The following is a 24,802-nucleotide window of genomic DNA, read 5'->3' on the forward strand; positions in this document are numbered from 1 at the left end:
CAGCCTCGCGTCTAACCAACCTCAGGTCGAACGAGCCCCCTGATTCTTGTTAGAAGATCGGAACATTAGCAACATGGATTACGACTCTTTGGAATACTAAGGCGACATGTAGGAATAGGGAAAAGTATTATTTTAATCCGTTAAGTATGCCTAATTTTAATTTTAGTTCGATAATTATGTTCATGTTTGTTTAGATCCAGTAATTACGAAAGTGCTTACTTTTAATCCTCTGGTATATTTTCGGATAATTTTACTCTTATGAGTGCATATGGACTAAAACTGCCTTTCAAAAGTTGGATAGGGGTAAAATTGTCCGAAAATCTGCCAGAGGACTAAAACTAAGTAATTTCATAAGTTACTGGACCTAAATAAAAAATGAACATAGTTATCAAATTAAAATTAAAATTAGGCATATTTAGCGGACTAAAATAATAATTTTCCCTATAGGAATAATAGCAAGTCGGATGTAACATGTATTATAGGGCCCTATATTTTACTTGTCATAATCGACTGTGTCACTGCAATTCCATCAAACTCAATTTCTGTTAAAATTTTCCATCACAACAAACTCCGTTCCGAAAATCATGATGAAATTTAGTGTTTTATTGTTTTGGCATATACCACTTCTGCAATCATGTTGCTTTTGAGCAAAAGAATATGTTTAGATGATAGAAATTTAAGAACAATGTTTGTAAATTAATGTTTGATGATATAGTTAACTGTAAACGAGGAACTTGAGTTTTTATAAATCCCTTAAAGTCTTATCTTTCTAGCAAAACGTTTTTTTTATGATAAAATCGTAATATTCATATAAAATCAGAACGAATAATATATATGCCCACACAACGGGACATCAATCAAATCGCAAGAGACGTCAAATCTTACACCTCACAAGCACAAATAATCCTGTTCTTTTCTCTCCTTATTTTACTTTCAAAATGAAATTGATGGCTTGCTCTACTGTTCTTACAATTACTTACCTTAAAGTAAACATATATAACGTTGCGTAAATTAAGAGGATGATTACAAACCCTTTTGCTCACAATTCAAAGGGTTAAATCATTAGTAATCACATGATAAATATTTCGTCATTTGTTCCTCACTTACATGCAATGTACACTTTTGTAGTGTCTCGTGATCTTACTTTGACGTTGAGCTTTTCGGAGCAAAGTTATAATCACTACGAAAAAAGATATAATTTTTCGTTCCCGTCGATTATTATAATTAAAAAAAAGGTAAAATTATAAAATTGGTTTTGTATGTATAGGACTTGGTAAAATTAGTCTTGTAAGTAATGGATTGATAATTATAGTATTTAGTGGTAATTTTAGTCTTTTCGATAAAAGTTTACGAGATTTTAGCAAGATAATTGGGGCTTAGGGTTCTGGCTGCCAATTGAAATTTACTTATACAATCATCATCTTACGTGGATGCTAACGTGGAGTGGGGGTGGAAAAAAATGTGTAAATCAAGTAAGAAAGATTTGGGGTGTTTAACAAATTTTCTACAATAAATGTTTTCTCCTCCGATTCGCGGCAAGTGTTCGACCCATGGCACTGGACCTCTTTCAAAAGTTTCACCATCCGCCAACGATCCTAACGCACCATCTCTCATCTTTTTTCATCAGCTCATCAGCCACATCTCACCGGTGCGATTTTTGCATCACTGTAGCGATTTTCCAAACTTTCCACCTTCAATTTCCCATTTGGCGTCGTCCCACCTTGAGACCGTCCCCATTGGAAAGCCCAACGTCCAACAATCATTTCCCACCAATTAATTTTAGTTTTCTTCAACTTTCGAGCATTTGGGCATTCTTTCTTTGTCGTCAACTCCTACCCCTCGAAACTCCTTCTTGTCACCATCTTTCGCCATGGGCTTAGCTCCCGACCACATCCACACCCCACGCCATCTCAGCAACAACATAAGGTGCCACGTATTTAAGTTGACACCAGTTGTCAGTCGGGACCTTAAGCCCCAATTTATCCAGGCAATTTTTGAGTACTTTTGATTGAGAAGACCAAAATTGCCACTAAATTAAAACTTGTAAGATCAAAATTATCAATCCAATACTTATAGGACAAATTTTGTCACCCCCCTATACATACAGGAACACTTTTGCAATTTTGCTAAAAAAAATTGTGGCAAGTACTAATCAGCCACAGCTTCCCATGGCTAAAATCATGACAAATATTTTAGCTATAGCTAAAAATTATAAGGAATATTGATTAATCGTGGTAAAATTTTAAGTTTTTGCTTTTGATTTTATTTACCCGTGGTTAATAATATTTATTTACCACAGTTTTTTAAGTATTGATTATTTATAATATAGTAAAAACTCAATTTTTTTGTAGTGAAAAACTGATCGCATTTATTCTCAGGTTATTATTCTTTTCAATCTTTTATTTTTGAGATCTGCAACTATAGTTATGGGTCAAAAATATCTTTAATTAACCCTAATAATAGATCTTCGGATGCCTAAATAATTAAAATTGATCAAAGTATATAATACTCACCAACAATCCGAAGATTCGAAATATTTATACGAATGTTACACTTGACCCAGTCATATCAAAGTGGCATCAACGGTTGACCTCAAATATACTGGACAATCAGAATCAAAGATGACATCATTGCGTGGATTCGGGTCAGGTTGACCCGCTCCGACCCTAACGAACAGACGCTACCTCTGAGCGTTTTGGGGATTATGGCATTTTTGTAAAATTCAGAGTTAAGGAGATGTGGATCAACACGTGTGTGTATCAGTGTACATATGTATTTGTAATAAGATTACAAGATACTTCTCTTTGTTGGGACTATTCCGATAAGGCCGCAAATATTTAAATTAAGGGTTAGTGAAATTTAGATACTCTTACAAAATGAAAAATTTTATATATATATATATATATATTTAAAAAGTTTTGAAATTATATTACCAAAAAATTCATTTACATATGACCTTTTTTTGTTAGAATTTGATGAAAAATTACTAATTTTTACTCAAAAAATTACACATATTTTTAATTTTGTCTCTCATTTAATTTGTACTTTTTAAAGGATAAACGTAATATATATGTATACAGAGTGAGGTTAATATTATTATATTTTTTTACCTTATAAGTACGAAATTATTACATAAAAATGATGGACGAGAGATAAAATTGAGTCATATGTAATTCTTTTTTTTTTTTTTTTTTGGCTAACACCAGCATTTTTTGTCCAAACATTGATGAATCGGGTCCTTTTTAGAGGGGATGTACGTGTAATATAAATTTTTTTTGGAAAAAAAAGTGTAGTTTCACATTTTTAGTGGGGTTTAAATATAATTAACCCTTAAATTAAAATAAATTAATATCAGTATTTTAATTTAGGGATTTTATTAATTAATTCTATTAATTTATTCACATTCGATCTACGCACAAATGTAACGTAATTCTAATTAAAAAAAAAAAAGAAAAAGGAAACTGAAAAAAAAAATGATATAATTAAAGGAATTGACAATGCACAAAATGTTTAAATAAAATATAAATTAATTAGGGTGTGATAATTAATTAGAGGTGGCCTATGCCCTAACTCTTATATGGTCAGGTGCATGATCGCTACACTGACCCAATTAATCTACTTCTATTACTTTTCAACAAATTTAATATATATATATATATTTTTTGAATTTTGTATCTAAAGTTAGTATTTTATTTTATTTTCTACTATATACATCATATATGTAATATTTATTTCATTTTTATATTTAATAAATAAAATCTTGATGTGTTATTCATCTAATGATATCAACTTTTAAGTCATGTGTGGAACTCGTTGGTCAATATGAAAGTTTAAATTTTGATTGTGAGCATTCAATATATACCATGGTAAATTAATTAGGGTAAATTACAACGACCTCTCCTAAAGTTTTGTATAATTATGAGTATTTTCTCGTTATTTGAAAAATTACCAATACCCTCTTGATTTTAACGGTCGTCTAACATTTAGCCCATTTCGTTAGTCTTCATTAGGCTTTCATCTGTTTTTATAGTATATATATATATATATATATATATATAAATGAAATGTTGTGTGACAAAATCAAATTTTCATTTTTCTGAAAATTACATTTAAACTAAATTCAACATCACGCATAAGAAAATACTTTTTCTTGCATTTGAAAAATAGAAAATTCTTCGTTATTTAGTATTAAAAAATTTTATATTAACTAGAAAAGGATTATATTGATATTATATTTACTAAGAAAATATAAATTCAAGATATTATAAATTATACGACTAAAAATTGTCATTGATAAAAAAATATCAATTATATATGTATATTAATATTCAACTAGCAAATATTTAGATAATAATTCATTATTTTTTTATTCTTGAAAAAAAATTATTTATTAAAGTTTTTTTAGAGTTAAACCAATATGCACTATTTTAAAAATATTTAAACACAAAATAATCAAGAAATAATAATTTATGTGATGCTAGTGGTACTATATCCTTTTTGGTTATTTTATCGATACAAGATTTTATTATGCTAAATATTTTAATATTTTATAAGATATTTTTGTATCTTATAAGCTTAAATATATTACTTTATTTAAATGATTTATGAGCTTAATTATTTTTAAAATAAATTTCAACATTTTATAAATTTTTAAAATATCTTCTAAGACGTAGAAACGTATAAGTTATTTCTAAAAAGCATTTAAGTAAATTTTTTATAATAATTGATAAATTTTTAAATATTTTATAAAAGTATATCAAGAATATATATTATAAAACTCACTCAAACAAAGTCTTAATTAGTAAATTGATATAAAACAAATCAGATATGGGAATATCCTTATCATTATTATTATTATTATTTTATTATTAATAATAATAAAGAAAGAAAATGCCACCTCAGCTAATTTATAGGCACCAACCAAACATTAATAATTAAATAAGGTCAAAGTACTGCCCACCAAACTTCCATTATGGCTTCTTGATTTTATCACCTAATCAATTAATTAATTAATTAATAAGCTCTAGACACATTAATATGTGATTAAGAGGGTGTTTAAGCAGACTTATAAGCTCTTTAAAAATATCTTATAAGATGCTAAAAAGTATTCGATAAAATTTTGATAAACGAAGCTCGTAAGCTCATTCGAAAAAAATAAGGACTTTCCAATTTATTTTTAAGATCATTTTCAACAAATTGTGTAGATTTTGATTGTAATAATTATAAATTTATTATTATTAACATCTTATAAGTTTTAAAATTTTATTTTATCCAGATATTTTTAAGAATTTATTTTTAAATAATATTTAATAATTTATAAATTCTAAAAATATCTTACAAAATACGTAAAAGTGTATAAAATATTATAAATAAGTTTCGCCAAACACCCTCTTAGCCCGCCCTCATTTTCATAATTCTTTTTGATAAAATGATAACATTTATAAACATTAAAATCAAACCTAGAGATGTAGTGTGCACCAAACGAATGTCAACATTTATAAACATTTAACACTAAACCTAGAGATTTCATTGCACCAAACAAATGCCACTCTGAACCGGGATAATTACATCTGCACTTCTTCATATATAATAGCAATTTATATAGGGAGGTAAATTGCTTCATTTTAAAAATTATAAGGGGGGTAAATTATTATATTTTTAAAAATACAGGGAGGTAAATCGTTATTTATTTTTTTATAAGGGGGTTATTTGCTCATTTGAGATATCACAAGGAGGTTGCTTGTATTTTTTTTATAGTTATATATTACTGTCTTTTTAAAAAATCAATATATATCCACTAAAAACGACAATTTACATGAGTCATCCATATTTTTTTCAGAAAATTATACGTACATTTCCAAAAATATCAATATTATTACACAAACTATTCCTGGTATTTTTGTTTCAAGGGTAATTTGTATAAATAAATAACAAATCAAGAAATGTAAATATAATTATCCTGTATAAATATGTCACTAATTATGAACGAAAAAAGAATTAATATTATTATCATTTAATATATATAATTTAATGGCATTATAGAAAAAGGAAAATAATTCCATAAAGAAAAGGGATAGTGGATTAAGCCCTTAATTAATTCCTAATTAAAAACAGTTGGTGTTATTGCAGCCAAGAGTGTGTTCTAAGACATCATGCCAAAAAATTAAGAAAAAGGGGGGGATAGGGAGTGGGGGTTGGGGGGGGGGGGGGTGGTGTTTTCAATTGGAAGCAACACATCAAAAAGCCTCCCTTAGTTCCTAAGTGAGTTCTCACCTAGTAATGATGTTTACATGTCCTGTACCAAAATTATGACTCACATCTCAAAAAAGCTTCCTTATGGTCCCAAAATCTCTATGAATTAAAGCAAAACTTCACATAGTTGATTTGCTTTGAAGTTATTGAATAATTTATAAATATTGATTTATTGAGTATTTAATGTTATAATCGAGCGTTTGTTAATTTTGAAATATCAGTATCTTTCAAGAAAAAAAATATAAATATAGTGAAAAAGAATTTCGACTCTAAAAACCTATAAATTAATCATGTTTCACGTTACAAATTCAATTAGGAATTTGACTGCAAAGTGAAAATTCAAAATATAAAACACGTAATAAGGGGCTCTGGATCATGGAAAATTTTAACTCGAATCAAGTTTGACTAGACCAAAACCAATTATAGGCTAAGCGTAAGACAATTGCTGTATGATTGATGTACAGTTCAAGAGAAGCGATCAATTACATGACAAGTGTATTATATTTGCCATATAATTAATTTAATCCGCCCAAATCTGAATTGAATAAAAAATTTTCCCAACACCAGATTGTGAGGAGGAAATTAATTACAAGGGGAACATGATCAAAAGGGGCTTTGAATTCTCCCTGAAATCAGATTACAAGGAGGAAATTTGTAATATCAAATATGATTACAAGGAGCTTCAGATTCCCTTTATAATCAGATTACAATTTGTTGTATAAATTACACATATTACATTTACATCCTTACCTATGCTCTATTTACACCAAGTATGTCTAGCTTTCGCTTAATTATAGGAACGACTCATTGACAGTCAAAAAATAAGGATAATTTGTATAATAATGCTGAAATTTCTTGGGGTATATACATAATTTTCAAAAAGCAAGATTGATTTATGTAAAGGATGCTAAGCTTTTTGATGAGTATATACAAAATTATCCAAAAGATAGAAATGATTTTTATAAACACACTATATCAGTGGGTGCAAATTTAATTATCCCTATATTTTAAAGATGGTAAGAGTCTCTCTAAAATCATATTTCAATGGAGGAATTTTTGTAGTATAAAATAGGAGTAATTACATCAACACCCCTTGACTTATGGTTTGTTTACACAAACTACTGCCACCTTTTTATATAATTATAGAAATAACTACTGACAGCCAAAAAGTAGGAATAATTTGTGTAATGATGTTGACGTTTTGAGGAATGTAGGTGTAATTATCCAAAAGACAGAATGATTTATATAAACAGAACATAAATAAGGGGTATAAATGTCATCATTCCTATAAAATGACAAAAAGATGGTCAGCCTGTCTAAAATCAGATTACAAGGAGGAAAATTGTAATATAAAATATGATTACAGAGAGCTCCAGATTCTTTTCATAATCAGATTACAATGGAGGAAAGTGTATGTAATATATTGGGGTGTGGATTAAGACAGAAGACAGAAACCAGAATTAGTCCAAACAAAGTCAGTTGGTAAGAAAAAGCAAAGCAGAAACAGTGTTAGTTCTTAGTAGTTGGCCAATCCATTTCCACTACAAGAATTGCAACACCCCCAACCAAACTACCATGAAAACTACACTCTTACTATCTCATTCCAACCTCATTTTATAACTTCTATTCACACACCACATTGCTGAACCACCTGTACCTATACACCCTCCCTCAAGAACTTATACCAATGCAAGAACACTGCTCCTACTACTACTCATCTTTTCCAATGGGGAAGGCTTCAAGAATCATGAGAAAATCAATCTTCACTTTCCTTCAAAATTTCCAATTCTTCACCTCAGCTCCATCACTCCTCGCCGTCCCTTTCGCCGTCTCAGCTCTGCTCTCACAGCCCCTAGTCTCATCTTCGTCCCTCTTCCCGTTAGTCCACGGTCGCTTAAGATCAGTTTTTCTCGCTGCAGGCTTCCCTCCCTCGTCGGAACTATTCGCCATTCTCAATCTCAAGCTCTCCCAAACTGTTCTTTCGTTTCTTATCGTCTTGCCCTTTACCCTCTCCTTCCTCCTCCTCGCCAAGGCCTCCGTTATAAGAGCCCTCGAGCATCAAAAAACTGCTCAAAGACATGCTTTCTTTTCTTGGGTTATGATCTTCAATCCCCTCTTCATCACCCAACTCTGCAACTCATTGTTCATCCTTTCGGTAAACGCCACTTGCTTCTGCCTCTTGATCATATCTTTCAATCTGTTTGACGCCGTAGGCCTTTCATCTCATGGACCGCTGCTGCTGCTATCAGCAACAGGAGCTATAATCTACTCCATCATTCTTGCCAATGCCTACATCATATGTAATCTGGCACTGCTCGTTTCGGGAATAGAGAGGCAAGGTGGGTTCAACTCGATTCTCAAGGCTTGTGTTCTGATCCGGGGCAGAACCGCAACTGCTCTCTCTTTAGCGGTTCCGATCAACATGGCCTTGGCTGCAGTTGAAGCTCTGTTTCAGTACCGTGTCGTGAGAGCATACGGACGAGCTATGGCTCCCGATTCGTCCATAGTCTTGGAGGCGATGCTCATTGCTTACGTGTATGCTATACTACTTGTTCTTGATACAATTCTTGGTTTTGCATTCTTGAAAAGCTGCAAACCGGATTACCAGATCGATGAGATAGAAATCCAGGAAAGAAACAACAAGTCTCTCGGGAAAATTAAGAGGTTAGAATTGCTGCTGTAGTTGCTTTTCTCAGTGATAAATCACACAGATTCCCCACACAATAAAGTTAGAAACAGTGATAATTTTCTATACTGTCGATAGAGGAAAGTTTTGGTAATTTCTGCAGAAAGATGTGTATTGGAATTGGTCTGCCAGAAAGTTCAAACGGAACGACAGAAGGTAAGAGGATCATCACATCTTTGTTCATTCTTTCACTTTCCAGCAGCATAGTTCCCCAGTTGGGAATTGCCAAAAAGAAATTGTAGATTCTGTAAGTAACTTTTAGCCAAGTTTGTATGAAAAAAGCAACGGCAATGGCAGCTTCTTTCGACTTTCTTGATAACGATGTTGTATGAAGTGATACCGCTTTAGCATACCAGAAAGAAGCAGAAATAGTCCCTATGATGAATGGTTTAAGGAATGGAGTTGCACTTTTGTTACCAGCTATAAATTTTAGCTCAAAACGTAAAATCTTCAGACCTGCACTAACATAATCATCTGAGTATCTCATGGTAATGGGCATTGTTTTTGTTCATGCCAACAAAACTCAGAATTTATAATTTGTTAAGGTTGTCGGATTTCTTTGATCACAATTGTAACTAGAAACTTTGGGGTTTGGTGTGTTGTGTAAGGAAAACTCCCAACCAAGTCAGCAGCCCTTTCCTTTTGTATGCATTGCCATAGGAGCAGATTGGAATACAATCTCTAGAGGATTTGATCACTGTCGTCTAAACATCCAACCAATAGCTTAACAATCAGTTAATTCACGAATATCGCACCGGTCATCAAAAAACATGACAATCAGCTAATACCAAACTGTTGCACCGGTCATCATATTTAGTTCTGTAATTTATACAAGTGTTTGGCACTTTAGTACTTTAAGAAATAGAACCTTTTATTTTTTTTTTTGTAAATTTTGTGATTTGAGGATATAATTTATATGAAATCTGAAAATTGGCACATGAATTTAAGCTAGCACATGATGTGCACATGTCAATTTCCGACATATTTAGAACTTTCATGCTAATTGTGTCCCGCCAAAATTTAAAAAAATAATAGATCAAATCACAAGTTTAATTTCTTAAAGGACCAAATGACAAACATATATAATTATAGATCCAAAATTACACATAGCCCCATCACAAATGTTGCATTAGCAAAGGATTCCTTAGATGAATACTTCAATGGTCCCAGGGAAAAGGTAGTTGCAATAATCGAGGATTCGTTTAAGGGTAAATTACAACTGACTTCCTCTAAAATTTGACATAATTATAAATATCCCTCATTATTTAAAAAATTACAATTATCCCTCTCAAATAGGGAATAATTATATAGTCCCTAGATTATGAATTGGACATTACTATTTTATCCTTATTGAAGTTTTTTAAAAATATATATATATATTTGAAAAATATAAAAAAAAAAATTGAGGATGGACAATATAAATAATCTAGAAAATTAATTCATAAAAAATTATAAAATACATATATAATTATTATTTATAGTTTAAAAGGACATTTTGATCAGTTCACCTAAAAAATTAGATGAAAAACTAATAGATGAGCTCGTTGTTAGACAAATATTAAAATATTTTTAAACAACGAAAAAATATTTCTAATTATACCAAACCTCATGAAAAGTGGTTGTAATTTACCCTTCTTTTAATGTTGAAATCGCCAAGAGTTGTAACTGGATCAGGAAAGTCCAATATATGAATGAAGTTGCAGAAAACAAGAGCTGGAAAAATGCATTTCTCCATTAATAAATGATATATTTAAGTACTTCCCAAATATCGAATCTAATGAACAGATTAGAATTTCCAAATCCTAAAAGCTATACCTTGACTACATCACTATACTAGAAACAACCTATTCTCTATGCGCTCTCTAATACTTCTATACAACAAATTTCAGGGAAGGTTCCACAAACCTGACTATTACAAGGAACCAACCATTTTTTATGCTACAACAAAGAATTAGTGTTAGTCTAAATACAGGGTTAGAGCTCTGTACAAGTGTCATGGTACATTATGTTGATATGCTTTACAATTCAAGTGGTATCCTCCCAAAATGTTCGAGTGGGACGGAGATACTGACACCAATGAACTATGCTTTCTAACACAAAAATGAGCAGCATTCACTGGATGAGACCAACTCGCATGCAACCTTCTTGCTAGCAAGTGATGGCCCAAGACGTACCTCTGAGAACCCATTTTTTAAGAAAGAAATCGCTGACCAGGTACAGCAAGTATAGTGCGAAGCTTGTGCAGATCAGCTGGCTGCTTCATAACAGCTGAAAAGTGCAACTAGCCGCTACTCAATTGACTTCTCCGCAAACCTTCAAGTTTTCTAAAGCCTCGATAGCACCCTCTCACTCCATTAATGAGAACCCATGTTGCCAATATATTCTGCAAAGATGAAGGCTCTTGGCTGGTCAAGCCTGCAGTACCCATGTGTCAACAATCTCAATCCGACATTGGCCAACCATTGTCGAAGAACCATAGAATCCCATCGGAAAATATTCCATAGCTCAGTCTTTCATGCCTTTCTTTGTCAGACTTATTCCCTTTGCATTCTCCATTTCAGCCTCCTTCTGGGCTTTCTTCTTTTCTAGTTCAGCTTGCTTACAATTTTCTTCATGAGCTTTCCGGAACAACCTCACAAAGTTCAAGAGGGTTGCTGTAACTGCATACATGATAAGACATTGGATCAGCAAGCGGCAATTCCAGATATCATGCAAGAAGAAGAGTATATTGTCATGTTACCTTGCTCAAACGGACATCGAGCAGGATCTTCACCAAAATATAGAGCCAGTGCATCTGCATTTCTTCCCTGCCCAACGATAACAATGATGATCACACTATTACAAATGAAAAATGATCTGATATTACCGATAATTTATTTTATTTGTCAGCCAGATATTTACCGCAATAGAATATAGACTTGTTACATAGGCCACTTCAGTCTCAGCAACAACAACAAATTCCTTCAATGTCTGTCACACATGGCAAGCTACTTGTGTTAAAAGAAAACATAACAAGCCCTTGCAGTTTTGTTTTAGGAAGAGAAGAGACGGAACAATATTTTCCCTCTACGGAAACTTCAAAATTATGGATCAACAGGAGGGCAAATGAGAGAGAGAGGGAATCATTTCTCTCAAGATTAAGGTTACAAGTTGAAACACGAGAGTACAAGATATAAGATAAGAAACCATACAGCATACCGATAATGTATCATGTGTGGATGCAATAGAAACTAAAAATGCATTGGCTGCCAAAACATACCTTGCGAAAAGTGTCAGATACAGGACCATCATTCTCTGAAGCGGCCAATTCTTGCTTCACCTTTTCCAAACCTTTGATAATAGCTTGCATTTCTTCTGCCAAAGATTTCAGTTGTATCTGCCAAAAACCTCATTATAATTTAAGTTATTCTACAGTAATTAAAATCTATTTCACCTAATAGGAGATAAATATGAACCTTAGAGGCAGTTTCCAAGCTAAGAAGATCTTGATGAAAGTCTAAAAGAGCTGGTGTCTTTGCTGCAAGCACCTGAGAAGCAAAAAGGAAAAACTCAAGCACACACAATAATATTACTATATGATGCCGCTTCAAGTATATGTAGCACTCTAATATAATTGGCCACATGTACAGAAAGCACAGAAGCTGTTTGCAAATTAGTGAAAACCTCTCATTCTACTAAAAGGATGAACTTTTGTTATTGTAGAAAGGAAAAGGAATTAGTTTTGTATTATTGAAGGACCCAACCTCATTATATATAGGATGGGTTTTAGAGATGACTACAAATACTTATCTCTAAGGGCGTGATTGGTATATGGGAATAGATTTAAGCGGGAATGGAATGAATATAGGAATAAGAATTCCTATGGAATCACTTATCCCTTTCCTTACTTATACCAATCACATATATAGGACTGGACTTGGGAATACCAATTCCATTCCCACTCCATTCCTACATACCAATCATGGCCTAAGGGGTAGGAGAAGACATACATAAATCAACCCAACATAAATCCTAATAGTTATATGCAGTATCAAAGATAACAAAAGGAAGTATAATAGATTTTCTAAATATTGCTGTTCAAGAATTTCTAACTAAAATTATTAACAGATTGAATAAAATCTATGGTTTATGCATCATTAAAAAATATTCAAATGAAAATTTCTATGAAGAAGCTAGACAAATGAGATTAGCATTTCACAATTTACGGCTCCAAATTGCTAGTGTTTTCATGAGTAGGAATGAAAGAATGTAAAGAAAAAAGATCTTAAAGTAGTCTTCGAGTTCCAGATACAAAATTAAGATCTAAGATATAAGAGCAGAAGCAGGAGAGAGAATCAAAATGGCATAGCAGAAAGTGCGTTCTATTCAATGATATGTAGAATTCACTAGCTCCTTGGACATATATACATCAACCAATGCGATAAAAATATCTCAGCAATCAGTTCAAGAAAACTCAATAATGCAACACCATTAAACAATTGACAATAGAAGATTTCCGATGACATTGAAGAGTAGATACACACTCCAGCCATATTTTCTTCTGAATGGACAGATGTGTTTTTCCATTTGTATGAAGCTGCAAATATAGAATCACTCTCTTGCAAAATACAGCAAACACAATCACATGAACTCATCCATATCAACAAATAAATATACAGGAAATGCTGAAACGAACAATTTCCAATTAGTATGCAGGTATGATCAAAACTCTAACAAAAGCTTCACCATATCATTATCTCAGAAGGACTTCCTAAGTTCAACTTTTAGTACTACTAAGATTTTTGAAATTTTAAGGCTTCAAATCTTGACCAACAACTGGAAAAACTACGCAAGACTGAGAAACAAGGAGTAGAAATTTGAAGCTCGGTTACAGGAGAGCTCCAACTTCTAAGTCCTGTATTTCCATAATTAATTAAGCCATCATTTCTCTGTTTCTCCTTGAAACAAAAGAGGGTGGAATACTGCTGTGGCACAAGTTTGGCAAGTGAGTGATGAAGATTCACAGGAAAGAAATGTTAGACATGGAATACGTTTACGTCTGTGGAAGTGGAAGTTTTCCTATTTACTTAGGAGGATTCCGAAAATAAGGATCCGTTGATTAAAATTGTACCTTCTCTCAAAAGTACCCTGTTGCTAAAATTATGATGTTGCACCATTAACACCACTAAACCTTCAATCATTGTTGTTGAGAGCAATATTATAGAAATACTCAGACCTTTAAGTTGTTAAACGCTCATATCAAAATCTATGTTCAGTAAAAAATGGACCAACAAATTTATGCTAGAGAAAATTAGACAGGTAAAGTATGACATCTGGTCCAACCAGCTCTTTACTGGTCAGGCTGCTTAAATTTGTTAATACTGGAACTAGAAGGGCAAATAGTGACGGTTAACCAAAATATCAAACTATACTGTGTTTGGACCACCATGTAGTTTGATTCATTCAGGATTACCATCAATTTTGACATTCACGATTGCAGCGAACTACATGCTATTGATAGTCTAGGATGGACCCAGATATACTTGGAAGAGAAACAATAGAAAAAATAGATGATAAAAGATCAAAAAGGAAATGGTCAATACCTTACAAAGATAATGCATGAGTGTCATCTTGTTGTTGGACGCACGGGTATCAGTGAGCTTCAGAAGACTGTCTAATTTGAATCCGAGAGCAGAACCTGAATGTAGAGGGGGTATTTAACTTTAGACAGCATTCAAAAACTTGAAAACTGCTTTTGTCCACATGCAAAATTAAGCTGCATTATTTTATTTAGGACACAAAAATTATATGCTATGCTTTCAAATAAATTACAGCAAAACCTATTATGTTGCAAAGGAAGAAAGATACTAAATATAACAGACTGAGTGGCCATGAAAGATACAAGCATAGTGAACCTTAATACGAACTAAAGAACATGCATTTAGTTACACGGTTCATGCCACATAAAATTAGACTACAATACTTTGGCATAAAAAGTTTTCACTTTCCTTAAAACAAATCTTAGTTTCGAATGCACAAGGCAATACTTGGAAAACAAAGGTTTTTCTTGGATGTGCCCAGGCAGTAAAATCCTCAACAAGCACTTAGATTAGGTTGTCTCCATCTAAGAATACAACATTGAAGCTCTGGATCACGGACAACCCCGTCCATAAGTACTTGAAACACAGATGAGTCCTACAGTAACCCTGCATTTGTCGTCTTGAAATGCATAACTTCGTTGATTTATAAATAGTTTCATACCTCTGGCAGTTCCTTGATTCAATGTATTCCCCAGGTATAAGATTTTCTTCATAATTTCTTTCAGTTTGAGGGATCTCCGGACCTAATGCACGAGTAGAAGTAACGTTATTCAAGCAATTAAGTAAATAAAAAATCAATATTCAAAAAGAAAATGTTTCTACCTCTTCACAAGCAGAATTTACAGTGTTCAAGCTTTTCTTGAAATCAGAAACCTGATAAAAGATGAAAACTTAGAAAACTAGAATATCATGGTAATTTTCAGAAGTTCATTGTATCAAGCAAACCTGAGAATTGAATTGAATCTTGAATAAGAAAACCCTCAGTTTAGATTCAACTCTTGGCACCTTCATCAGCTCTAGGAAAAACTGAAAGATAGAATCCAAACATCCAACAATGCACCCACTCAATGTTCATGAAACAACAATAACAAAATTGTTCCTTAAAACAAGTGTAAAGTGAAACTACCAAAAAAAAAGATCATTAAAGTAACAAGTGCACATTCACAATGCATAAAATTGCTCTCACAACAGCCTCCACACAGCAGAATTTTCCAAACTCAGTGCACAAATCATGATTGAGGGCACAAATCATGCCTCAGAAATGCCAATTCATAAAAAAGAATGAATTACTGATAAAAGTTTAGCCATAAATTAATCCACCCAAACTAAATCATAATTAACAAACTCCGGAGTATCTTCGGATGCTTGGCTGCAGCCAGTATTCTATGTGACGGTAGAATGTGGCATACCTAAAGTTACTTTTCATAGAAGATCATCACATTTGGAGCTGCAAATGATTGTGCAAAGCAATTTCCTATGTCCCGTGAATTTGGAGAACTCAGCATACAGAAATTCTTTCTTCATATTCATGGTATCAGAGACGAGACACAGCTTAGATCCAATTCCCCAAAGGCCCGAGCTCACCAAAAGTGGCTTTCAATAGATTCCACAAGGAATTACATGGCCTTTGTCCTTGCTTGGAAAAGTTGTTTGATCCAAGTTGTTACAGAGGGTACCAACCAACATGTATATCTTAATCCACATTCTCCCAATCAACCAATATTACAATCTGGGACACAGCAATCATCCTCCATGATAATACCTTCTCTAGTCCAAGAGCAACCAACTGAACAGCCCATCCGACACCCTATTGACTCTACAACGATAACAAGCTCTTATACTACTGTCGCACCCTAGCCATGAGGGTGGGTCCCAGTAAGAAGGCTTGGGCAGAAGCAACTACTTGGTGTTTGTTCGTTGTTTCGCCAAATATCTGGACTAACTATTATGGATAACCATTATACATCTTAATTCCTCCCAATTTCAAAAAATTTTCATATTGGACAGCAAGGAATAATAACTATTACTATGAGTTTGTTAAGCAGAGAACAAGTACACAGCAGAAGATTCAAACATTCCCAGGTATAGAAAATCCAGGAGAAACTATTTAGGGGAAATATTGGAAAGTTTCAGTCAATTCTTTAGTGCAATGGATTTGACCTGAAATGAGAAGTAAAACAATAGAAAACAGTCCTAACATATTAAACAAACTGAGCCACCAGTTCCTAATTTCTCGTAATGCTGTGTGTCTCAAACATCATCATTAAAATAGAGCTCAGACATCATAGAATAATAAAGTGAGGATCCAGTTCACTGACCTGTTCACACTTCCCCAAAATCTCCTTGTCACCCGTGTAGCCCTAAAAAATTTCAGTGCTATAATCAATTAAAAGAAACAAATGGCTCCTCGTACTAGTTGGACACCGTGAAAATTACAGAATTGAAGACTACATGTGTATATAAAGCTTCACCTTGAGAAGTTCCATCTCTTCCTTAGTTGGGCAAAACTTAATTAGATTTTCTACTTGATCAGCGTCCAAAATTGATTCATCCATTGCAAGTGCTGCAGCCTGCCAAAGTGAACCATCCATGCCATTAAAGATATGGGAAAGAAACAATTTAGAAGATAGAACCAAAATCCTTGGGAGGTGGTCAAAGACTTGGATGAACACAAACATATACACTGTGTAACAATTTGGAATCTGGGTGTTAATCATATGCCTTAAGTCTAGCAATGAAATGTGCTCATTATGAAAAACTACTTGAGACATAAGTGAATGACTTTGTAAAGTATCCATTACTTTTATGAATACATTTGTCATGTGTGGAAATGTCAAAGGAAATTTTTGTTGAAGTATATCTAGAGTTCATTACTAAACGTACATGAACTAACTTAATACTGGCATTTAACTTCATTTGTTTTCACTTTATCATATTAGCTTTGAATATTTAATGAAATTTGTTGAATAAGAATCTCAGGCTGAACCAAGAGCCATTTAGTTGCGTACAATTTTTTAATACACTAGACACTCTGAAGTAGCTGTTCTTTTCCTCTTTTCCATTCTACGCATTTATAGCATGTGCTGAAAATAGAAATGTTAGGGATAAACTGTTGCGGTTTTTGCCATTTTACAACAAACAAGATGCTATTAGTTACAAAGACTCAGATACCATAGTTAAAACAATTGAGAGATGGTTCTAATCTTTGTTCAGTTTCTTCCTTCCCTTGCTCCTACAATATCATTGTTGGTTTTTAGTTTTTACAACAAACAAGCTGCTATTGGTTACAAACACTCAGATACCACAGTTATAACAATTGAGAGATGGTTCTAATCTTAGCTCAGTTTCTTCCTTTTCTTGCACCTAAAATTTCATTGTTGGTTTTTACATACTACTTGCTTATTTCCTTCAAGCATGATGTTTTAGATGAAGTGACAAATGCATATATGTTGCACCTTAAACGTCAAATGCAATTACGATTGAAACACAGAGCTTCAGAAAACTGCAACACTAAAAATAATGTTGGAAGCTAAATCAAACATATACAAGATTTCTACCGACAGCAACAAATTTTACACTTCACACGAGAGAAAAATGCTCAACAGATATATATATATATATATATATATATGCATGCTTTTTAGCTTACCATCATGTCAGGAAGTGGCATTTTCACCTTTGTGAGCATAATTTCAGTGTTATTGGCTCTCCTTAAGTCAATCTACAACAGAAAATGAATGGAGTTAACCAGTAATAGGAAAACATTTATCAGAAAGGCAACACTAACCCCTGACCTCTATGGCTGCAACCTTGTGCTTGGACTAAACAGGCATGGCGTACTGAAATAACAAGTAAATTCTAGAAAGATGACATTCATATAGAACTTTGAGAATCCAATCTGGATTGACTATCATGTAACATATTATCTTCTCTCTGTTCTTACTTTCTTAATTGGAAAATAAACACTCTTCTCGTGCTGAACTAAATTTAACCGTGCATTCTCTACCCAGTATAAAAATCAAGAATAGGCTTTTGGAATGATATATAAATGTCGAAGCACTTCTGACGACCTAGGCAGAGCTCACAATCAAAAATTGGAGACTCAGTATATTGGTGCAGCATCATGATCCCAATTATGCCCAAAATAAAAAAGAGAAAAGTGTATGTAATATTCTTGTTAATACAGTTTCTTTCATTCAGAATGTATAAGAAGTATCAAATATGCAGTAGGTATAAAATAAAGTTACTATCATGTGAAAAAATTGCTTTGCATGTTTCTTCTTCCAGAATGTCTGCAATTAGAACCTTTTCATGTCACGGGATAGTATTGCGCTTTCATGTCTTCCCACAAATTATTAACGAGCTTTTTCATAGATAAGTAGTTCTGTTCATGTCTCTTCCATAACAATGTAACTATGTTCACGTTCCAAACTCTGGAGTACATGTTGTGACAGTCAAAGTTTATTAGTTTTTACGTAGAAGAAACTACAGACAAATTTTAGGATATCAAACCCTCTGAGATCATCACCAACTACAAATTAGAAAACTATACTAGATATAAAAAATATATCCACATACTTCCATAGTGTTTTATATTATATTCTAATAATTCCTCAGTAGTTTGTTAACAAGACAACTGTCCCGATAGGTTTCTGGATTCATGCAACATTACCAGATGGACTCTGTCAGGCTTAGATCCAGTAGACTTCCGGCGCCCTCCAGATTTGCCACCTCCAGTATCTGACTTTGGGACAGCAGCAGAGAAAAGTGTCTCAAGTTCTGAGACATCAAATTCTGGTGCCCTAGAGATAGAGCAACATATTAGTGATTTGAAGTTATCAAGAAGCAATAAATGAGAAACGAGAACCAAACATTTCATGTATTGGCCTATCCATATACAGATATTTGATTTAGGGAGGCAAAGCCATTCCATGCCTAGAAACAGAACAAAGTGAATACCATAGTTTTATTCCTTTTTGAAGGGAGAAGGGAAACAGGACATGCTAAAATAGATTAATAAAATAAGAAAATTCTGAGCAGCCAAGCTAATTTAAACCATGGAATTAATTAGTGGAGAAAGAGAAATACACTTGAGGCTCCCCAAATCGCTGCAATTCTTCCCACAAGCTTCCCTGTAATACTCTGGTCACCTTGCTCCAATGAAGTGGCTTTAATGTAGATCTTCGAGGAGCTGTAGCAGTTGATATTCCTGGCCGTGAAAGCCCACGGCCTCTACCAGCAGGCAAGCCTCTACCATCCACCGCAGGTCCCTTAGCACCAAATGGAGGAGGTGGAGGTGGTCCAACTCCTGGAGGTCTAGGAGGTCCTGGAGGTGCGGGGGGGCCAGGCACACGACCTCCAGGCGGTGGTGGCGGAGGTGGTGCTCCTCCCATAGGTGGAGGTGGTGGAGGAGGGCCACGAATTGAAGGTGGGGGAGGTGGTGCAGGAGCCCCACGCAAGGGAGGAGGTGGAGGTGGTGGAGCTCCATGAAGGGGAGGTGGAGGTGGAGGTGGCATTCCCCGCATTGGAGGCGGTGCACCAAGGGATGGAGGTGGCGGTGGTGGAGGTGGTGCAGCACCTAGAGGTGGCGGTGGTGGAGGTGGCGCACCACGAGACGGCGGTGGTGGAGGGGGTGGAGGAGCACCACGAGAAGACGGCGGTGGTGGTGGTGGTGCAGGAGGAGCACCATGAAAAGGAGGAGGTGGTGGTGGTGGTGGAGGACCACTTTGCAAAGAAGAAGAAGAAACTCCATATAGGGGCGGTGGAGGCGGAGGTGGTGGTGCACCACGTGAAGGAGGTGGCGGTGGAGGTGGTGGTGCACCGAAGGAAGGAGGTGGCGGCGGAGGAGGTGGTGCACCATGCAGAGGAGGAGGTGGTGGAGGTGGAGGGCTACATGAAGGATAAGAAACCCCATGAGTGGAAGGTGGCGGTGGTGGTGGTGGTGGTGGTGGAGGACGAAGAGAGTTACCAGGCATAGCCGGTGGAGGTGGAGGTGGAGGTGGAGGTGGACGCAGCATTACCATGCTAGAAGATCTTACAGAAGATGTGTGAGTAAGGGGTGGGGGTGGAGGTGGAGGCGGGGGAGGAGGAGGGGGGGAACTTGATATTGCTGAAGGTGCAGGCATAGAACTCCCAGCAGACCATGGGAGCGGTGGGGCTGGAGGTGGAGGTGGAGGTGGAGGTGGCAAAACTCTACTAATATTATGCATAGTGGAAGAGGTTGGAGGCGGGGGAGGTGGAGGAGGAGGTGGTGGAATGATTTTCTGCAGAGTTGTCCTTAAGCTTGTATTGGTAGCTAGCGGGGAGGGCAACTTAGTAGGAGTTGCACCCTGAGTATATGATGGGAGTGGAGGTGGAGGTGGAGGTGGAGGGTGGGAAGATGATCTTGAAGGCAACGAAGTAACAGTCTGTACAGATAAAGATGATGGAGGTGGAGGATGCGGTGGCAGGGGAGGGGGTGAAAGACAAGTCAGCTCCTTGTCCTCAGGATCATTAGGTGATGAAGAAGGTTTATACATCAGAGATCTAGGAGGAGGAGGTGGTGGTGGCGGCGGCGGAGGTGGCGGTGGCGGAGGAGGAGGAGGTGGAGAAGTTGGTGGAGGGAAAGCTGAAGGTGGTAGAGGTACTGGACTAGGTTCCTCGAGTTCACTTTCAACCAGTGGTGTCAAAGGCAAACTTGGGGGAGAAGCTTCTTGAGCTGGTGGCAAATCTAATGATGATGGATAAGATAAATACTTTGGACGGCCTGATGCAGAAGTTCTGTCAGCTGTAGTTGCTGTTTCTGAAGATGAAGTAACACACTGAGGCTTAGATTTTCCCCCAGGTAAGGAATCCTTGCCAAGAGCTAAGGCTGCTGGAGCACTGTTATATCTTGACGGAGGATAATATACATGCATTGAATTAGTGTAAGAACCTTTATTAGGAGGTATCCACCTGGATACAGCATTTGGCTTTGCCTGTCTTGCTAGAGTGCCTTGTGTCTCTTGCTGCTTAGATTTCTTATTGGCACCAACTGCATCTGAAGTAGATTTTGAACTGGAAACTGACTGCTTCTTGGAGGCAGTTGAGAGTCCCTTATCCAACTTCTGCTTATTATTATCAGCAGTGGACTTCTGTTGCGGGCCCTGCTTTTCAATATTCTTCGTCAAAGGAGGCACATCTTCACTTTGCTTATACTCTCCTTCTCCAGACTTATCATGCATACCAGGACTTTCAGATTTTGTATCACCATTACTGGCCCCATCAGGAATCAGAAACCGAGACCCTAATTGAGCATCCCCATTTTGCAGCATATTATTATTTCTTTGCACCTTCTGTTCATTTCTGTGGATTCCCTCATCTGATGTACAATCTTCAAATGCATGATGATCCAAATCATCCCTAAAGGCTACTCCATGATGAGTTTCATTATCCTGAGAACTAGATTGAACTGCATGGTTATCACCCTCTATCTTGCCATCCTGACCATCAACTGCACTGCTGAAGATCTCTTCAGCCTCAAAAAATTCCTCGGGTGAGGCACTTTCTGCTTCATTGCCATCCTCACTTACTACTTCTTCTGTGGTGATAGCAGATTGAACAGAGTCTGCATCCGAAAAGAGTACCTGATACAGCAAAAATATTTTCAACTCCTAAAGCTTCAGAAATTGACAAACATGCACAAGCATGACAAAACCTTACCTCTGCCTTGAATTCCCTTGAAAATTGGTCCTTGGCATCCCAAAGAACATCAACTTCATCACGGGTCAGCATCAAAACATTTGACCGGATAAATGCTGTATGGAACATAACTCTGAAAATCATCTCTTCCCGCACTAGATCATCCTCCAAATGGATGCACTCAAGAACAATATCTCCTTGCACATGGCAATGGATATTGATTTTTACTAGTTCACACTCTTCCTGCAGCCACAGTCATAGGTTCTTAAACTTGTGGTCAATTCATTCCATTCAATGTGAATTAAGGTTCTGGCATTACCTGTCGATAGAGTCGGATATTCTTTTTCACTTTTGAACTTGAAAATAAAAGCTTTGAACTTCTACTTGATGTTTCTGAAGAAGGATCCTGACCATATACACGTAGTACTGGTCGGCATCCTCTGCCACCCTCATATAAAGGAAGAAGTCTAAGTATAATACAATCCAAAGCCAGAGGTGTATCCGATGGTGGCCAATCTGACCCAAAATTTCTTCTAGAGATGTACTGAAGATATCTGAGCTGAGATGGCTGGGGATTCAGAGGAGAAAGAAGATGAAGAAGCTCCCTGGGTGCTTGCTTGTATACCATTTCAAGAGTCTTCTGCTCACCGGTGTACTGTTTTCTGTACAGAAGAAGGCCCGCAAGCATAAAGGCAAGCACAGGCCATCCTCCCCTTTCACAATGCATTAAAAGCACATTTTGTTGGCCCTCAAGTGACAACCAGCTCTCACTGGATCGCAAGAAGTGGTGGATCATCTCCAATGGCAACAGCGGACAGCCTTCATACTGCCGAGGGTAATCCATTACCGTCATATCATACTGTGATAACACATCAGATAATTGGCTCCTCCTTTCCCCTTCTTTAAAATTAAAAACCATAAAAGCAGCATCTGGGTAGTGGTCCTGTAGCTGAGCTACAATCCCATTCATGTATGTTCTATACTCATCTTCGTCAAGTACATCCGTGGAGAAGCAGCAATCAAACACTACATTCAGCACAAATCGAACGCCGTCACCATATGTCACATTTCATAAGTCTGGTGAGCATACAGAACAATTTTTCCAATGGAAACCAACCATAAAATTTTCAAAACCCCAACCATTCACAGTTTATGGCAATGCTTAAAGAAATTTTTAATCTTATTAAAAAAAAAAATTTGCAGCATAGCATAGAAAATGATGGGATGAATCAGAAACAAGCATTGGTGTGGCAAGTCCATGATAGAAATCTTTACATACTAACATGCGATTCATAACTACGAAAATAAATCGGACTGGGATTCTAAAATCATAACTGTATGCCACCATATTTAAGAAAACTGAAAGCTGCAAGTCAGTGAATGCCTCAAATGTTTTCAAGGACTTAAAATGATCCTAAAAATCACATTTTGCACCACATAACATCGTAATTGGCCTTGAATTTATACTTTCAGCTTCACTCCAACTTTAGGACAAACTTAAAACTTGCAAAACTTGACAACATTATGCCGCTCGTTTACTTGGACAATAAAATTACTTCATATTTCACACTCTATCACTTTAAGTTTCTGCATCCACAAATAGCTCCATTATAGCCAATCTAGTCAAACAACCAACTTGAATACGGCCAATTTTAGCTACAAGTTCCGACATTGGACATAGTTAACCCCGAAAGCAGCAACTGATCAACCAAAACTCACATTGCGCATCCACTTAAAAGCCTTACAAATGAAATTATCCAATGCTGAAAAATCAAAGATACAACTGAACAAGAAAAAAGCAGCTGAAGAGTCATACCATAGACCCGTTCTGAGATCTCGAGAAGCCGATCCGGCGGCTTCCGATAGAAGAATCTTCTGAACAGCGCCATCTAATGGCACTGTTTTCCCCCTTATCGGATCCAAAACCCCTTCTTCCCCAACCCAATCTCGCAAACGTTCACCAGAATTCCACCCAGCTAACTAACAGATCTTCACAACACCCTTCACCAGCAGCAATCGCAACCCAGCTGAGGCAAATCCACCTCAGCTGAGGGGTTTTGACCTCACACTAATCCAACAGTAAATTGCGGCAACCCACTCACCCAAAACCAGAAACGAGAAACAAAAAATCGAGAACTTGAAAAAGTAGAAGCACTGACACCAGCACACAACCAGTCAATTCCGAGTTTTAGGGTTCGAGAAACAAGAGGTCAATTGTAAATTTGAGAATAATGCTATGTAAGGAGAAAAGATAATGATGCATAATTCTTGATAATATGAATCATATCAGGACCCTTTGCCATTACAAAAAGGAAAATGGATCACATGGGGAAGAGAGAGAGAGAGAGAGGAAACGTAGTGGACTGAAAAGGTAAAAAGAGCCGTCAGGCAGACAAGATCCGACCCGGACAAACAGTGAATATGACCCGGCACTGTTCTTGTCTATTTCTTCGCTTCGTTGTTTTCTTTATTTACACGTATTTGTTGGATTGCTATTCGGGTCTCAACTCAATAGGTGGTGGGGATGTGGATATCACGTGCCCATATGTTGACAACGATTAACTCCCAAATCTTTATTTTTCTACTCCAAATTTAATTTCATTATTACTAAATTTAATTAAAGAAA

At 35.8% G+C, this 24,802-nt stretch overlaps 2 protein-coding genes across 3 annotated transcripts; one reads left to right on the top strand and one right to left on the bottom strand.

Annotated features, from left to right (window-relative positions):
• The first annotated feature begins 7,648 nt into the window (after positions 1–7,648).
• Positions 7,649–9,365, top strand: LOC105157952 (uncharacterized). Its single transcript, XM_011074506.3, has one exon. The coding sequence runs from the start codon at positions 7,940–7,942 to the stop codon at positions 8,933–8,935; it is 996 nt and encodes a 331-aa protein (XP_011072808.2). The 5' UTR covers positions 7,649–7,939; the 3' UTR covers positions 8,936–9,365.
• A 1,287-nt stretch (positions 9,366–10,652) lies between these two features.
• LOC105157953 (formin-like protein 20) lies at positions 10,653–24,567 on the bottom strand. 2 transcript variants are annotated; one of them, XM_011074508.3, is made up of 18 exons: positions 23,993–24,567; positions 22,496–23,202; positions 22,198–22,419; positions 21,431–22,121; positions 19,606–21,298; positions 19,190–19,319; positions 18,167–18,238; positions 16,989–17,087; positions 16,836–16,877; positions 15,463–15,543; positions 15,340–15,390; positions 15,179–15,260; positions 14,521–14,615; positions 12,394–12,465; positions 12,198–12,314; positions 11,840–11,908; positions 11,679–11,745; positions 10,653–11,598 (listed from the first exon to the last, which is right to left on the bottom strand). In XM_011074508.3, the coding sequence occupies exons 1-18, from the start codon at positions 24,063–24,065 to the stop codon at positions 11,444–11,446; spliced, it is 4,518 nt and encodes a 1,505-aa protein (XP_011072810.2). In that variant the 5' UTR covers positions 24,066–24,567; the 3' UTR covers positions 10,653–11,443. The 2 variants fall into 2 exon arrangements, with proteins under 2 accessions (XP_011072810.2, XP_011072809.2); XM_011074507.3 differs by having other exon boundaries at positions 19,606–22,121; positions 23,993–24,566.
• Positions 24,568–24,802: the final 235 nt, after the last annotated feature.

This window comes from Sesamum indicum, linkage group LG3 (genome assembly GCF_026168435.1).
Source record: "Sesamum indicum cultivar Baizhima isolate 11 linkage group LG3, ASM2616843v1, whole genome shotgun sequence".
Lineage (NCBI taxonomy): Eukaryota > Viridiplantae > Streptophyta > Magnoliopsida > Lamiales > Pedaliaceae > Sesamum > Sesamum indicum.

Bases quoted from the DNA above. Each gene is read 5' to 3' on its own strand.
- LOC105157952 (XM_011074506.3), top strand. From the start codon at position 7,940: ATGCAAGAACACTGCTCCTACTACTACTCATCTTTTCCAATGGGGAAG.
- LOC105157953 (XM_011074507.3), bottom strand. From the start codon at position 24,065: ATGGCGCTGTTCAGAAGATTCTTCTATCGGAAGCCGCCGGATCGGCTT. The intron at 15,261-15,339 runs GTAGAAACATTT...CTCGTGCATTAG, and splicing joins TAAATTCTGCTTGTGAAGAG to GTCCGGAGATCCCTCAAACT. The intron at 11,909-12,197 runs GTATGTTTTGGC...CATGTGTGACAG, and splicing joins TATCTGACACTTTTCGCAAG to ACATTGAAGGAATTTGTTGT.